We start from the raw sequence: 17,955 nt of genomic DNA on the forward strand, positions 1-17,955 counted from the left end.
GCGCACTTTGGCATCTGTTTTTTTGGTTGATAATGCTTCTGTATCGATTGTGCTTCCCCAACAGTTTCACAAATGGAAGATATCATAGTGGAGAGATTAACAATTTTTAAAAATCGATAGAGACTATGTTACCCGATTGAGTGAGACTGAGCTTTTTGATTCCGTCAGGCTGCTCCAGTGAGTGTATCAGAAAATTCCCAGTTATAATGTGGAGGAAAATTGACAGATGATGTTTTGGATCGGGACTCTAGGGATTGATGGAGTAGAAAGGAGACATCTGGTAATGAGGGGAGAAGGGGTGGGAAAGAGACTGGCAAGTGAAATGCGGATTCGGGTAAGATGGGGTGATTGGCAGGCAGGTGGAGAGAGTAACATCGACGTGAAATGGAGCCAAAAGGGTGCAGATGTGGAATCAGATATGGAAGGAAGATGAGGGATGAAATGTAGAACTGGAGGGGGGATCGTGAGCGGAAGATAAGTTATCTGGGGTGAAAGGGGAACTTCAAATGATATTAGGGACTCGTAGCAGGTAGGAGTGGGAGACGTGTGGAAGGAACAGGACAAAGGAACCGGGTCACAGGGCAGCGGGAGAACGTTGTTCGCTTGGAGTGGGGACAAAGTGAACGAGAAGGAGATGGGGATTCAATTACTGCATAATTACATTTTTCTTAAAATGTCTAAAAAGGTTTCAATTTATGAAAATATAATTAAATGCTCTTTCTCATCTGGATATTTTGTACCAAGCCCGTAGCAGTGAAGAAAATGTCCATTGGTTTTCCTAAAGGGCCGAATCTGCGTTGTACATATGGAGGAACTCTTTAGTCACTAGAAGATTTTGAAAGAAGGTAAATTCCATGACTTTCTATAAGGCCTCGTTCTTCAGAAAACGGGGCTTCCCCTCCTCCATTATAGATAAGGCTCTCACTAGGGTCTCTTCTACATCCCGCAGCTCCGCTCTTGCTCCCCCTCCCCCCACTCACAACAAGGACAGAATCCCCCTCGTTCTCACCTTCCACCCCACCAGCCAGCGGATCCAACATATCATCCACCAACATTTCCGTAACCTACAACGGGACCCCACCACTGGCCATATCTTCCCATCCCCTCCCCACTCTGCGTTCCGCAGAGACCGTTCCCTCCGTAACTCCTTGGTCCACTCGTCCCTTCCAACCCAAGCCACCCCAACCCCGAACACTTTCCCCTGCAACCGCACGAGATGCAACACCTGTCCCTTTACCTCCCCCCTCAACTCCATCCAAGGACCCAAAAAGTCTTTCCAGGTGAGACAAAGGTTCACCTGCACCTTCTCCAACCTCACCTATTGCATCCGCTGCTCTAGATGTCAACTTATTTACATCGGCAAAACCAAGCGCAGGCTCGGCGATCGCTTCGCTGAACACCTGCGCTCGGTCCGCATTAACCAAACTGATCCCCCGGTGGCCGAGCACTTCAACTCCCCCTCCCATTCCCAGTCTGACCTTTCTGTCATGGGCCTCCTCCAGTGCCATAGTGAGGCCCACCGGAATTTGGAGGAACAGCACCTCATATTTCGCCTGGGTATGAACATCGACTTCTCCAACTTTAGATAGTTCCTCTGTCCCTCCCTTCCCCTCCTCCTTCCCAGATCTCCCTCTAGCTTCCTGTCTCCACCTATATCCTTCCTTTGTCCCGCCCCCTGACAGTAGCCTTAAGAAGGGTCTCGACCTGAAACGTGATCCATTCCTTCACTCCCGAGATGCTGCCTGACCTGCTGAGTTACTCCAGCATTTTGTGAATAAATCGATTTGTACCAGCATCTGCAGTTATTTTCTTATACAAAAGGACAACATGGATATGGTGGGCCGTGTAAGGGGTTTCTGCGCCGAGCTTTCGCCCGTGCCTTGCTCGGATCCCTTGACCAGGCCGCGCACACTGGTTCCCCGTGAGTGGTTCGACCCACTCACCCCCTACGGTTCTAGACACTGGACTTAGATGCAGGAGCGTTGATAGTGCAGAAAAACTCAACCAGACCAGATTTGAAGACCAGGGTTTAAATGGAAAAGGCTTTTATTGAGCGCTTGGGACTATTGTACATGAATGCTCTTCACAGTTCTATAAGACATATCTATAAGACACATACCGAATTACATGAATACTTTTGACTATGAATCATAAAACGTACAGTTCTACAAGACATATACATGAATACTTTTGACTATGAATCATAAAACGTACAGTTCTACAAGACATATACATGAATACTTTTGACTATGAATCATAAAACGTACAGTTCTACAAGACATATACATGAATACTTTTGACTATGAATCATAAAACGTACAGTTCTACAAGACATATACATGAATACTTTTGACTATGAATCATAAAACGTACAGTTCTACAAGACATATACATGAATACCTTTGACTATGAATCATAAAACGTACAGTTCTACAAGACATATACACGACTGTAAGATGGGGAACGTACGACACATTTCAAAATTGGCCAACACATATTTACTTATACACCCACGTTAATTAAACCACCCTCCCCTCTACACTAAACTATGTCCAGGATATGCAGGATCGGGGTACATGCTCACCATGGGGCTATTACTGGGGTTACTGGCTGTTCGTGCTGCTTCTCCGCTGCTTTCCGTGAGGGTCGTGCTTGACCCCTGAGTTTCTTCCTTCCATTTCTTGCATTCCTTGCAGGTTTTCTTGCAGTATTTCTTCTCGAGTTGCGTGCCGGTTCCTCTCTCTTGCACTTCGCTTCTTCTTGCCTGTCTTTTCTTCCTCCTGCATCCGTTTGACTTGAGTTTAAAACCCAAAAGTCGTGGCCAGTTATATTATTCTGACCCGTGCTATCTCCCGCCAGATCTTGGGATCTCTTTGTTTAAAAGATATGTATGAGTTTTCTCTCTGATCTGCGCTTATGTCCGGGGGTACCGGGGATGGCCAGACGGTGTTAATTGGTATTTCGTTGCGAGGTGATGGGTTTAACTGGTTTCCCATCACCTACCAGGTAGTTTTCTATGGGCTATTGTGCCCCCTTAACGAGATTAACTGTGTAGGTCGGCTTGGGGCATTGTGAGTATGCTGATGTCAGCGCCCCAGTGTCTGGTTTCGCAGGTTTCTGCATGGCCAATACCCATCCATTGTTCTGGCCGTGGCTTTGCAGAAACCTAGAGACTGGGCTGTAAGGTTTTTGCTTTTGTGGCTGGTCACGAGGTCCTGCGGCCATTTTAGGACCCACAGATTGTGACATCCCTTGGTAAACTGACCGCAGCCTTTCTCCGCTATCAGCCCCAGTCTCCCGTTTAAAATGTCCAAACTGCAGCTCTTTGGTTTGGTGTTGCTTTCAGAATGAGGGAAAACTTCTCAAATCTTACAGTCCCTCCTGTTGATTTGCATAACCCCAGCTTATCGAATCAATTAAATAATGTGGTTGAGCAATGTTTTCCCGATTCTCCACATCCAGAACTCTGAGGTTTTAACTAACTAGTGTTCCATTGCGAAAGTACAGTCCCCATCTTTTAGGCTGACCTTTACTGCCCGTGTCCCGGGCAAAACTATATTACAATGTTTACATTTTGTACATTCCTTCATAATCACACTTTATACAATTTTGGAAAAAAACAATGCAAAACACAGTTCACTCGGTGCGGAGGGGGCACGTCCTCCTAGCAGCTTGCGGCTGGGTCCTGCTCGCCCACCCGCATGTCAGCGATACCTCGAACCCCACATACACATATAGATTCCCTCATCCGGTTCCCACCATTTGTCCCAACACACACTCAACTGTTCTTTAGTCCCAGAAATAGTCCTGTGAGTGTCGTTGTCAAGTCTCTCCCACTCAACAGTGGAGTTGGCCATTGTCCTGCTCGTTTTCCTCAGCCACCACCGCCTGCTAGCGGGGACCTTCCCCGTGCATACCAGGCAGATCCTTTTGCCAACGGTGGCGCTGATCTTTTGGGCGATGATCTTGACTCTCGGGCACAATAACGAAGTGTCCCGATAAGCAAAGCCTGAGGCGCTGGAATACTTTGAAGAGTTCGATCCCAGCCACCCCGGCCATCGGCCTTCATGGAAGTGAACTGCGGTCTCCTCCGCTTCTCTCCTTCCAGTCCCATCGGTCGCGATGGGAGCCGTGTCCCCGGAGCAGCCGTAAATGATGATGTCCTTGGTGCGGCCCCGATAGGCCCACCCACATCCGATCGCCGTGACAACGATCCACCATACGAGTGCCTCCTTCCACTCCAGAAAAACAGATAAAGAAATATGGTACAGCCAGCCTCTTGGGGAGCGCTTGGCTTTGTTAACGCCTCTGCGGGCGGGTCTCTTGACCCCCAGCCTGCACCCCACACCCACACATCCTGGACGCATCAACTTTATTTACAACTAACTATCCCCACAAAACTTATCTAAATTACTTATCCTTATCTAATTACCTAATCCTTATCTATATTACCTAATCCTTATCTATCTAAAATATAATACAGCGCCGCCTTCCCAGGGCGGCTCAGCTAATCCCTGTCAGGGCTGCAGCGGGTCGTCTCCTGCGACTGCACCGCGCTGTCTCCCACCTTTGATCCTCCGCAGCCTGTTGCTGCCTGGTGGGGGCTAAACCTCCTCTGAAACGTTAGCTCCCTCCTCCTCACTTGACTCCGGTACCTCGGGGCGTGATTGACCTCTGTCCAAAACTTTCTAGGTTGGGGTCCCCTGCTAGACCTATGGAGAGTCACCTTAGGCACTGCCCCCTGGACAGCTTGGCTGAGGACCGGTTCCTGCCGTGCCGCAGCTCGGGTACCCCCCGCAGCTGCCGACCCTGGCCCTGCCTCATCCAGCTCTGCCCCCTTGGTGCTGGGTATACCCGCGGCATCCGGCCTCACCCTGCCTGTACCTACAGGTGGTGAGCCTCCGCCCGCTACCCCCGCCTTCCTGGTGCTTGAGTCGGGGACGTTACTGTCGTCCCCCTCCGACTACTCTTCCTCCGTAATGGGATCCAGCCCCTGGTCGAGCTGATCAGGCTCTTCCTCATCTGAATCCCACCCAAAACGCGAGACCCTCTATTCCTGGAGAATGTCCTCCCCCCTCACGCAGGCAACCTTGCCTGTCTGCGTGACCTGCCTCATCCTTGGCTGTGAGTCCCCACTCACAGGGCTGGCCCCTGTGGTTGACCCCTGTGCTCCGGCCTGTACAATTTACATTGATTGATATGAAACCACTTAATCCGCCGGGGCATCTTCACGGCGTAGACCATGGGGCTGGCTTTATCTACAATGCTGTAAGGCCCCGTGTAAAGTGGTTCAAAACTACCTACCCTAGCGTAGTTCCGAACCATTACCAGTTCTCCTACCTCCCACTCCTGCAGCTTGCGCGGCTCCAGCAACAGCTTGTTGCCCAGGTGCTGCCTCCCATGTTCCCAGCCGCCTGCCCGTGGACCTGCTTCAGATGCTCGAAGAGGTTCTGGACAAACCTGTCCCTCTTAACCTCTTCGAGCTGACCCTCCGTGAGCACCGGGGCCAGAACATGGGTGGGAGTGCGCATAACCCTGCCAGTCATCAGCTCGTACGGGGAATATCCCGTGCTCTTAGACTGGCTGGCCCTGATCCCCATGAGGACTAGGGGCAGGACCTCCGCCCATTTTTGGGGCGAGCCCATAGCCTCCTTCCTCAACCTTTCTTTCCGTGTCCGGTTCATGCGCTCCACAATCCCTGATGACTGGGGATTGTGGGCTACGTGCCACTTCCCCTCAATGCCCAGGAGCATGAGGGTGTTCTGCATTACCTGTCCGGTGAAATGACTCCCTTGGTCGGACCCCACAAAACGAGGGAGCCCCCACCGTGAGAACATCTCCCGGACCAGGATCTTAGCAGTACCCAGTGCCGTAGCTGCTTTACAGGGGAAAGCCTCCACCCACTTTGTGAACACGTCAATGAGGACGAGGCAGTACTTATAGCCACCTTGGGTGGTGGGCAAGGGCCCGATGTAGTTGATCTGGATCGACTGCCATGGTCCCTCCACCCTCCTGACGTGTCCCATGGGCGCTTTCCTTTTCTGGGGGTCTGGGTTATTGGCAGCACAGACGAGGCAGCTGGCGCAGAACTCACGGACCTCGTCCCTAAGCCCCGGCCACCATCCCGCCTGCTCTACCCGCTGCCACATAACCTCCGGTCTGGGGTGCCCTGCCCCTAGACCCTCATGTGCCAGCTGGAGGAACTCCCTCCTGTGCTGCTGTGGCACAACCCACTGTTCGGCATGGAAGAGCATGCCTTCTTTTACGGAGAGGGTCGCCTTACCGTAGAGACCCTCTACCTGCTCGCCCTCACTAACAGCTCTGAGGACGGCTTTTAAAGCAGGATCCTGAGCTTGGACGGTCCTCAGGTCAAGAGGCAATGTGACCTTTGGGGTCCCGACGTTTCCCTCCTTACCCTGGATCGCTGCTATCTGCCTGTGCCCATAGGGGTCCCAGAAAATGCCACTGCGGACGCCCTCCTTAGCCAGGGCGTCCGCCTGCTTGTTGCCCTCCCACCGGGGCTCTGTGGTGGAATGGGCATTCACCTTATGTGTAAAAACCTCCCCTTTCTCCCCTACTGCGGCCAAAATCTGCTCTAGCAGGGGTTTAACAGTTAAAGGCCTCCCGTCTGAGGAAGTGTATCCGCGACGGGACCAGATGGCCAGGTACTCGGTACACGAATTGCAGGTGAACATACTGTCCGAGCAGATCGTGTACGGGGTTGGGAACCTCTCTGGGTGGGTGACAACCTACGCCACTGCGGACAGCTCAGCCTGCTGCGCGCTCATGAGACTGGGGAGCTTAATTGCCAAGGCAATGCCTGCCTTGGGGTCATAAATTCCACATCCCATGAGTCGTTCGCCAGCTGACACCGTACTGGAGCCGTCCACATAGATCTCCCGGCCTGTGGGATGGATCCCAGCCCGTAGACCTATGTCGACGTCCCAGACCCCCTCCACGGAACACCGATGGGCCGTTCAGGGATATATTAAATTTGCCGCGAGCTTGGGCTAGCACAGACCTTCAATCTTCGGATTCATCTGTGAAAGGAGGAGGGTCCAGCGCGTGATGCGGGCGCTGCTGACAGTCCCATCCTTGATCCTTCCATCCAGAAGCATCTGGGTGGGTGTGTGATGGGTGAGGAGAGTGATTGGAGAGGTTCCTGTGAAGATTAAAGCCCTCTTCACAGCCCAATGCCTCTCGCAATTGGAGAAACTCCTCTCCACATTGGTGAGCACCCTGGAGGAGTACACCACTGGTCGCAGCCTACCGTGCTGTTCCTGCAGCAGCACGGCACTCAGGCTGTCCCCACTGGCTGCTACCTCCAGAGAAAACCCTTTCTCCCCATCTATGGCTCCTAAGGCTGGTGCGGTTTGCAGATCCCATTTCAACTTCTCGAACGCGGCCTGGCAACCCTCATCCCAAGCCCACTCCACTCCCTTGTGTAGGAGTCGGAGTAGCGGGGCTGCGGTGGCCGCGTAGTCCTCGATGAAGTCTCTGCAATACCTGGTCAGTCCCAGGAAAGACCTCACACCCGTTACTGTATAGGGAATCGGCAACTCCTGCACTGACTCCCTCCTAGCCTGATCTATAGCCCTTTCCCCGGCGCGGATGGTCAGACCCAAGAATTTTACTTCTGGCAGACCGATCCGTGCCTTTTTCGGGTTTATCTTAAAACCCTTCCTAGCCAGCAGCTCTAGCAGCTCGGCCAGCAGTGGACCGTGCTCCTCCTTTGTGTCTGTGAACAGGAGGAGGTCGTCCACATACTGCACGACCTGGTGGCGCTGGCTAAACTCCCTCAGGCTATCCGCCATGCACTGGTGAAAAATGCTGGGGCTGTTGTGGAAACCCTGTGGCAAGCAGTTCCAGGTATACTGTTGCCCTTTAAAAGTAAAGGCAAACTTGTACTGGTCCTCCCGCCGCAGCGGAATGGACCAAAACCCATTTGAAATATCCAGCACCGCGAACGTGGTCGCGGATGCCGGGATACTTCCTATGAGGTCGGCAACTGCTGCCACTGTGGGTGCGCAGGCGGGGATATTACTGTTGAGGACCCGGTAGTCCACCGTGGCCCTCCATGAGTTATCCGGTTTCCTAACCGGCCATAATGGAGAGTTCACGTGTGTGGCTATCGGCCTCAGTAAGCCCTGCTGCACCAATGAAGATATCGCTATCTCCAAATCGGGTTCCGCCTCCTTGGGGAAATTGTACTGCCTCTGGGGTCTGGTCATGGGGTCCCCGTCTATGCTGACCTCGAACCCCACTACCCTACCACAATCGTGTTTGTGGGTCGCAAACGCGTTCAGGTTGCTCCCCACACACTCTTGTAGTTCGGCCAGGACCTCCGCCACCACGCACTCGAGGTCGTAACCCTCGGGCGGCTTCATGGTGCACAGAGTCCCTTTCCCCTCCTTTCCCCTAATCACCATTATCTCACCCTTACCGCCCTTGTCCACCCAAAGGCAGTGGTTCCGTAAGTCCATAAGGATCCCATGGCTTACCAAAAAATCGGATCCAATGATCCCCTTTCCACCCCCTTCTGTCCACTTCATCAGGATACACTCCCATGTGGTATGGAGTGTCCCCAAATGAACGGACAGCGGGATGGAACGTGCGCCAGCCTGTTCCTTCCCTGTGAACCCCGCCAGTGCGAAAGGGACCCCTGTGGACAGGGGAGAGTCAAAGGGTTCCTCTGTGTGGACCACGGTGCATGAAGCCCCCGTGTCCAACAGATAATTGCCCCTTTGCCTCTCCACTACCATCTCCACAAGTGGCCTCTTCCACGCATCGTAGCGGAGAGGACACAGGTAAGCGGGCTGCGCGGGCTGATGTCATTGGGGAATGTCCAGTGCCCCCCCCCCCCCGCACCCGGGGAGCCGGTAGCGACTGCCACCTTCCCCTGTGTGGCCATGAGGGACCGCATCACCTCGATCATCGTTTCGATGATCCCGGGCTTAACTGGGACATCGGCGCGCTGGGTGGTGCCAACCCTATCTTCCTTGGTGTGGACCCTGCAATCCTTCCGCCAGTGCCCCACCTTACCGCACCTGAAACACTTGGACTGTGCAGTAGGGTTACCCTCCTGTCGCCACTCCTTTTGGGCCGGTGCAGTAGCCTCTGCTACGTGCACCTTCCCTTTTACTAGTCGGGTAGACGTACTCCAGGTGTTCCTATACCCTACCGTGAGACGGTCCAAAACCGTCTCCTCCGTACTATTTGTGGGATCAAACCAGGCTTTCGCCTGCTCCCTGACGGCCGCCAGGCTGTTTGATACCAAACATCGGAGCCACTGGGCTCTCCCATTCCCGACCAGGACATCCCGCGCGGGGACGTGCGGGCAGCTGCTCTGATATACTGTCCACAGTCGCGCCGCAAAAACCCTTGGGGGTTCTCCCTCCATCTGGAGGGTCTTCCCTAATCGGGCAAATGGACCCTCATCGCCCATCCCCCAGACTTCTAGGACCTCGTCCCGTAGGAGATCGTAGGTCCTGGTCCCTCTTTTACTTTCATCTGAGAGGCATTGGAGGATCGAGCTGTCCAGGGAGAACAGCAACAATTTTGCCCGTTCTCCCTCGTCGCAACCGTTGATTGCGGCCGTTTGCTCGATCTCCCTGAAATGCAATGAAGGATCCCCTGATTCGGACAATTTTGCAACATGCCCGATCATAGCTCTTAACTGCTGGGAGCTGTGGGGCACCACGATCTCGCTCTCAATGGGTCCGGCGTCCCCATTCAGCGCGGTGGGTCCCCGTCTGGTTTCCAGGACCGGGCACATGGGCGCCGAGTCCTCGACCGGGAGCTCCTCTCTCTCTCTCTCCCCTACACTACCCCTTTTCCAGGATGCCTCGTAGCTAGGGGGATCGTGGAGTCTGGGGGCTGAAGCCACCATGGTCTTTCTAGGGACCGGAACCGGGACCTTCGCCCCCGCTAGTGACTGGCCCGTGGGGGGGTTCATCAAACAGACCAGCCCGCTTGCTTTATTTAAAGCACCCCGCAGACCCTCTATCTCCTGTAGGCAGGCCCCGTGGTCGGCCCCTTCCGACCTGTCCTCCAAAACCATCTTATATGCTGCCCTAACTACCTTAAAGTTCTCTTCCTGGGTCTCCAGCTGGTGGCTCAGAAAAGCGCACTGCTCCCGTACCCTGCCCTCACTGAGCATAGCCTCAGTGATCTGACACTCCATCAGCTCTACCCTGGTTTTGTGGCGGTTGGTCACGACCCGGCGCTCCTTGTTTAAAGAGTCCAGAGCCTCAATCAATTGGTTCCCACCCGCAGCCTTCTCCTCTACCTCCTCCTGAAGGTCCCTGATCTGGGCTGCCTGTGCCTCAACCACGCGGTCCAAAAGCTGGACCTGCTTTTTATAGCAGGTCAGCCAGACCGCCTTTTCTACAGATTTCTTGTGGGCTTTACTGGCCGTCCACCGGATCGCTGCATCCAGTGGGCGCTTGTCCTCTAACAAACCACACATCCATTGTTTGGTGATATTCACCTTGCTAAAAACGTAGTCCGCAATGCGCTCGTCCATTGCATCCCTAGTTTTAAAATCTTTTTCTGGCACACTATCATCCTGCTGCCAGTGTCCCTTCGTGGTCGCCATTATCTGTAAGGGGTTTCTGCGCCGAGCTTTCGCCCGACCTAAGGTCCCCGTGCCTTGCTCTGATCCCTTGACCAGGCCGCGCACACTGGTTCCCCGTGAGTGGTTCGACCCACTCACCCCCGACGGTTCTAGACACTGGACTGAGATGCAGGAGCGTTGATAGTGCAGAAAAACTCAACCAGACCACATTTGAAGACCAGGGTTTAAATGGAAAAGGCTTTTATTGAGCGCTTGGGACTATTGTACATGAATGCTCTTCACAGTTCTATAAGACATATCTATAAGACACATACCGAATTACATGAATACTTTTGACTATGAATCATAAAACGTACAGTTCTACAAGACATATACATGAATACTTTTGACTATGAATCATAAAACGTACAGTTCTACAAGACATATACATGAATACTTTTGACTATGAATCATAAAACGTACAGTTCTACAAGACATATACATGAATACCTTTGACTATGAATTATAAAACGTACAGTTCTACAAGACATATACACGACTGTAAGATGGGGAACGTACGACACATCACAAAATTGGCCAACACATATTTACTTATACACCCACGTTAATTAAACCACCCTCCCCTCTACACTAAACTATGTCCAGGATATGCAGGATCGGGGTACATGCTCACCATGGGGCTATTACTGGGGTTACTGGCTGTTCGTGCTGCTTCTCCGCTGCTTTCCGTGAGGGTCGTGCTTGACCCCTGAGTTTCTTCCTTCCATTTTTTGCGTTCCTTGCAGGTTTTCTTGCAGTATTTCTTCTCGAGTTGCGTGCCGGTTCCTCTCTCTTGCACTTCGCTTCTTCTTGCCTGTCTTTTCTTCCTCCTGCATCCGTTTGACTTGAGTTTAAAACCCAAAAGTCGTGGCCAGTTATATTATTCTGACCCGTCCTATCTCCCGCCAGATCTTGGGATCTCTTTGTTTAAAAGATATATATGAGTTTTCTCTCTGATCTGCGCTTATGTCCGGGGGTACCGGGGATGGCCAGACGGTGTTAATTGGTATTTCGTTGCAAGGTGATGGGTTTAACTGGTTTCCCATCACCTACCAGGTAGTTTTCTATGGGCTATTGTGCCCCCTTAACGAGATTAACTGTGTAGGTCGGCTTGGGGCATTGTGAGTATGCTGATGTCAGCGCCCCAGTGTCTGGACTTCGACCTGGTTTTGCAGGTATCTGCATGGCCAATACCCATCCATTGTTCTGGCCGTGGCTTTGCAGAAACCTAGAGACTGGGCTGTAAGGTTTTTGCTCTTGTGGCTGGTCACGAGGTCCTGCGGCCATTTTAGGACCCACAGATTGTGACATCCCTTGGTAAACTGACCGCAGCCTTTCTCCGCTATCAGCCCCAGTCTCCCGTTTAAAATGTCCAAACTGCAGCTCTTTGGTTTGGTGTTGCTTTCAGAATGAGGGAAAACTTCTCAAATCTTACAGCCGAAAGACAATTTTCCCGTGGTGTACGATTGCTCTAGTTCAGAGAGGGGGCGCCTAGATTGAACTATTTGTTCCTTGTGACCATTGTGAGCCCGTTCTAGGGGGCGACAGAAGTGACTCGGGTATTCGTCCGTTTCCATATGGAAGGATGAGGGGGAACCTCATTGAAAGTTACCGAATAGCGAATGGCCTGGATAGAGCATATGTAGAGAAGATGTTTCCACTAGTTGGAGAGTCTAGAACCAGAGGTGCAAGCCTTAGAATAAATGGACGATCCTTTACCAAGGAGATGAGGAGGAATTGTTTTAATCAGAGGGTGGTGAATCTGTGGAATTCATTACCACAGAAGGCTGCGGAGGCGATGTCAATGGGTATTTTAAAAGCAGTGATAGATTCTTGACTACTATGGGTGTCACGGGATATGGGGAGAAGGCAGGAGGGTTGAGAGGAGAAGATAGATCAGCCATGATTGAATGGCGAAGTAGACTTGATGGGCCAAATGGCCTAATTCTGCTCCTGTCATAAGAACTTATGAACTTATGTATGTCCTTCGGATCCACGTTGATGCGCATTTTTTATTTGGCAAAACAACTTTATTCATCCCACTTATAAAATAAAATGCAAATAACATCGTGGAGAAACCCGAATGGCCCTCGGTATACGCAGATGTTCGCGGAGATCTGCAGACGCCACACCTGTGATTTGGTCTCGAACTACTGAACACGTTGCGCACAAGTTAGGTTTATGTATTAGTTTCCCGTCGCTCTGGGCTACTGTGTTGCCAGTAAGCGCAGTAATAGGTACCAGCATCATCCGCTCGGATATTCGTCAGGAGCAGAGTGTACGATTTAGTCTCAGATATTTTACCAGCAATGAATCGTTCGTCCGCCACGTCTTTCTGAGTGTCGGATGGATTCTTAAAATACAATAGCCGCTGCAGCCCTTCCCCCGGCCTATGTCGGTACCAATGTATAATAGCTTCTTCGAAATCTATATTTTGAACCTCACAGTAAAAGTGGACAGGTTTCGTTGGACCCTTGGTGATCGATAATTGAGACTGTGTCAACATTTGAGCCGCCGATTTACCTGCAGGAGGAAAAGAGCACATGGTTTTCGAAATCTTCCACACGGTGACAGCGAAAGGCTAATGAAAATGGTCGTTAAAATGCTAACCACTGACCGAGAAAGGTGATCAATAAAATAGCAGCCAAGGTCGCCTTCATGTTCAGGAGTTGGGGCGTCGCGTCCAGCCCGGCGACTGGCATGCTGGCTACTGGTCTCACCAACGCCCCACTCTGTCGTACCCGGAAGTTGCCGATCCATTTGGTGCGATCTCGTTTAATATTCCAGCTCAGAGCTAAATTTCACTCCGGATCTCAGCCCCACCACGCGGTGCTGGAAAGCAAACCAAGCGCTACAGGCAGAGTGTCAAATAATCGGTAAATACAATACCAATCCCACTTATTCACTGGGAATGCCTAACCCCCCCCGGCAATAAACCGGACCTTCCCTATCGGCGAGCGGCCAAGCAGCCGGAGACGCTTCGGGGGGTTTTGTATCGACCACCTGTCATTGCTTCACACTGTGATAATCCAACTGGCACAGTAATAAGTGGCGGCATCAGACAGGTCGGTGTTATCAATTACAAGAGAGAAAGAAGAGCCACCTCCCTCGGCTGAGAATTTAGCGGGTATTCCCAGATCCCGCTCCGATTTCCCCTTGCTATTGCGCAGGATTTTCTGTGCGCCTGGTCGGTCTGTTGCTGATACCAATGGATATCATCGAGACCCTGTGCCAAGCACTGTATCTTCACGGTTGTCGTCGCAGGCTTCGTGATCGACATCTGAGGCTGTTGCAATTCATTGGCAGAATATCCAGCTGTAACTGAAAGACATTGAAGCTACATAGACAAGGAAAGACCGAGAGTGGTTGTTTCCATATAGTACTTACCAAGGAAAAAACACCAGGAGGTAACTAGACAACGGAGCGACATGCCGCCGCGGTAACTATTCGGATGGACTAGCTCTTCCGATTAGATGATTGGAATTAAATGGGAGGTGCCCCGGTTGTGGTTCGGTTTCCCAGCGGCAGCGCAGGATGTCCATCTACAAGTTGATTTGTGCGTACTTTTCCCCAGAGAGAGGTGGGAACATGAGTAGTTTTACGGCCAGTCTGCAGACGGAGCACCTTCTAATCAATAAGTTGCGACATTGAAGTCATGCAGTTGATACCTGTCGCTCGAGATTTCGCTCGCTTGGATGCAACAGCAATGAGATCACATTCACAGTTAGACCCAAAGTGCTGGAATAATTCAGCGGGTCAGGCAACATCTCTGGGGAAAAGGAATAGGTGACGTTTCGGGCCTTCTTCAGACTGAAGGAGCCCGCCCTGGAAAGTCTGTCACCAGTCCTTTTCCTTCAGAAATGCTACCTGGCCCGCTGACTTACTGCAGCACTTTGTGTCTACCTTTGTTATAAACAAGCATCTGTCGTGTTTTTGTTTCTACGTTCTCATATTCACAGTTACTTGTTTCCATGCTTGCCTTCCTGGTTGCGCTTTGCCTCATACATTATCTCGTTTCTTCTTGTGTTCTCCCCGTTATCTTTTCAACATTAGTCCTTGCTAGCTCGGTGATTATAAGAAGTTCTGAAATCTCAATCAGGCAGCATAGCTGCTGCTCGACCTGCTAAGTGCTTCCACCGTTCTGTTCTGTTTCCTTGCAATCCCAAGAATTTGAAGGGATCTGTAAAGCTTGGACACTTCGGTTCATCTCTCATGGGTTCAAATGTCACGTCAGAGAAGTGAGAACATAACAAAAGTAGAAAAAGGGGGAGGAGCACGTCGGTGGTCCCTTTCAACGCGTTCCCCATTCATTAAGGTCATCGACCGCAGGTCTTTCTCCTGGGCGCCATTTCCTTGCACGACCCCCGACCAAAGGTCAAAGGTCAAGGCTATATAATTGACATCGATACCGACAACGGAACAATGAAATTCTCACTTCCTGCAGTTTAACACGCTGGCAAATGCAACAGCACGCTGACAATATATAACAATCAAAATATCATAACTTAATAGCCATTAATAGTAGATATCCAAAATGATGAAAACAATCTAAGTCCGCAACGAAACCAAAGACACAGTCAATAGAAGATCATAGTTGCTGAGGTTAGTGTTGTTTAGTGTTCAAGACCTGATGGTTGCTGGGAAGAAGCTGATCTTGAAGCTGGAGGTCACGGTCTTTAGGTTCCTGTACCTTCTCGCTGGTAGTAACAAAATAAGGGCACTCAAGTCCAGAAATTGTCCTGCCCAGGTATTGAATGAATGTAATAAATAAGTCTCTATAGCCCATGGAACAGAGATATACATTTCCAAATTCGAATAGCATCTAACCTGGAGGGGAATCTGCAGGTATCCATGCACTAGTTAAATTAATTTATGATGGAAGAGGGTTGGAAGTGCTGTCAGAGTAATATGGGTGAATAATTGCAGTGCATCTCATAACCTGCTCAGAGCGCAACCGGTGCTGAGCATAAATATTCAGGGCGGTTGTTGAGGTGGATGCTCAACAGGTCTGGCCGGGCTTGGATATCAGCACGTCCTACAAGGTAACACGAAGTAGGTCGGGTGACAGAGACACATCACTTCTGGATGAGCTCAATGCCTTCTATGTTCGCATCAAAGGGAAGAACAACAGTATGCCTTCACGATTCCCCACATCCCCCCATGACGCTCTGATCTCAGTCTCCAAGACCAGCATCTGAAGATTCTTGGAGACTCAAGGAACTGCAAGTGCTGGTGTACAAAAAGTGACTGAGTACTGGAGTAACTCAGCGGGTCTGGCAGCATCTCCGGGGAACATGGATAGGTGAACTTTCGAAAATAGACACAAAATGCTGGAGTAACTCAGCAGGACAGGCCGCATCTCTGGAGAGAGGGAATGGGTGACGTTTTGGGTCGAGACCCTTCTTCAGACTGATGTCTGAGATTGAAACATCACCCATTCCTTCTCTCCAGAGATGCTGCCTGTCCCTCTGAGTTACTCCAGCATTTTGTGTCTATCTTCTATTTAAACCAGCATCTGCAATTCTTTCCTATACGTTAGGTGACATTTCTAGCCGGCAACCTTCTTCAGACCGATTGTGGCGTGAAGCTAGAAGTGGGGTGGGGCAGGACAAAGCCTGGTTTTGAGATGCAGCATGACTCACCAAATCCACACTGACCATTGATCACTCGTACACTAGTTCCATGTTATCCCACCTTTACATCCTCCATGCTAGGGGAAATTTACAGAAGCCAATTACCAATAAACCTGCACATATTTGGATTGTGCGAGAGACTAGAGCACCCGGAGAAAAACCTTGCTGTCACAGGGAGAATATACAAACTCTGTATGGACAGCACCTGTATTCAGGATTTATCCCAGATCTCTGACGCTGCGAGTCAGCATTTCTACAGCTGCATCATTCTGCCTCCTCTGAGCAGGAGAGAAGGGGAAGGGTTGTGTGTCTGTGTGTGGGGCGTGGGGAGTTCACAGAACACAACACCACAGTGGGCCGGATATCAAATAATGATCACACAAAGTACAAGAAGGAGATTGAGAATCTTGCAACCTAATGCCATAATAAAACCTTCCCTCAATGTCAGCAAGATTATGTTTGACTTCAGAAAGCAATGAGGCACACACACACCAATGTACATTAAAGGCACCGAAGTAGAGATCGTCGAAAGCTTCAAGTTCCAAGGAATAAATATCTCCAAAAATCCTTCCTTGACCAACCACATCGAAGCTCGGGCAGGGAAAGCACACCAGCGTCTCCACTTACTTAGACAGACACAAAATGCTGGTGTAACTCAACGGGTCAGGCAGCATCTCTGGAGAAAAGAAATAGGTGACGTTTCGGGTCAATACCATTCTTCAGACTGACTGACCTACTGAGTTACTCCAGCATTTTGTGCCTATCTTCGATGTAAACCAGCATCTGTAGTTCCTTCTTACACATTTCCTCTACTTCCTTAGAAGGCTGAGGAAGTTCAGTATGCCCCAACAACACTTACCAACTTCTACAGATGTCCCGTAGTAGAAACCATTTTATTGGGATGCATCACAGCCTGGTTTGGGAACAGCACCATTCATGACCACAAGAAAATTCAGGGAGTTGTGGACATTCAGGGAGTTGTGGATCATCAGGCAAACCAACATGCCTTTCCATTGACTCCATCTACATTTCACACTGCCTCAGCAAGGCCACCAGCATAATCAAAAACTAGTCTCACCCTGGTCACTCCCTCCTTTCCACTCTCCCACCAGGCAAGAGGCACAGTAGTCTGAAAACATATTTCTCCAGATTCTGGGATAGTTTCTACCCAGCTGTTATCAAGCAACTGAATCGTCTTCTCACCAACTAGTATGCCGTACTGAACTCCCATCTACCTCATTGGAGACCTTTGAACTATATTTTATCAAACTTTATTGGCATTTGTCCCGCACAAAATGTTGTACCCTTCATACTTTACCTGTACACTGTGGACAGCTTGATTGTAATCATGTACAGACTTTGTTTGACTGGATAATACACAACAAAAAGCTTTTCACTGTACCTCGGTAGACATGACAATAATAAACTAAACTAACATTAAGCTGCAAGGTATCTAATTGGAATGAGAGGTGCTGCTCTTCCCGTTTGCGTGTGGTCTCACTCTGGCATGGTCACGGCCCAGTTCAACAAGGTCAGAAACGAATAGGAAGGGGAGTTAAAATAGTTGGAGGAGGTGCATGTGAATCTTTGTCTCACCTGGAAGGACTGCTAGTGTCCCTGGATGGATGAGAGGGGGAAGATATAGGGACAAGAGGATCTTCAGAAGGATCTGAAGACCCTTCATGAGGGCAAACCCTCGACAGGCAT

General features: G+C 50.6%; 1 gene segment (V, D, J or C); it reads right to left on the reverse strand.

Moving 5' to 3' along the window:
• Window positions 1-12,794: 12,794 nt before the first annotated feature.
• LOC144593010 (T cell receptor gamma variable 9-like) lies at window positions 12,795-13,317 on the reverse strand. The segment is given in 2 exon segments: window positions 12,795-13,138; window positions 13,233-13,317. Coding segments are annotated over 2 exon segments (429 nt in total).
• Window positions 13,318-17,955: the final 4,638 nt, after the last annotated feature.

This window comes from Rhinoraja longicauda, chromosome 4, assembly GCF_053455715.1.
Source record: "Rhinoraja longicauda isolate Sanriku21f chromosome 4, sRhiLon1.1, whole genome shotgun sequence".
Classification (NCBI taxonomy): Eukaryota; Metazoa; Chordata; class Chondrichthyes; order Rajiformes; family Arhynchobatidae; genus Rhinoraja; species Rhinoraja longicauda.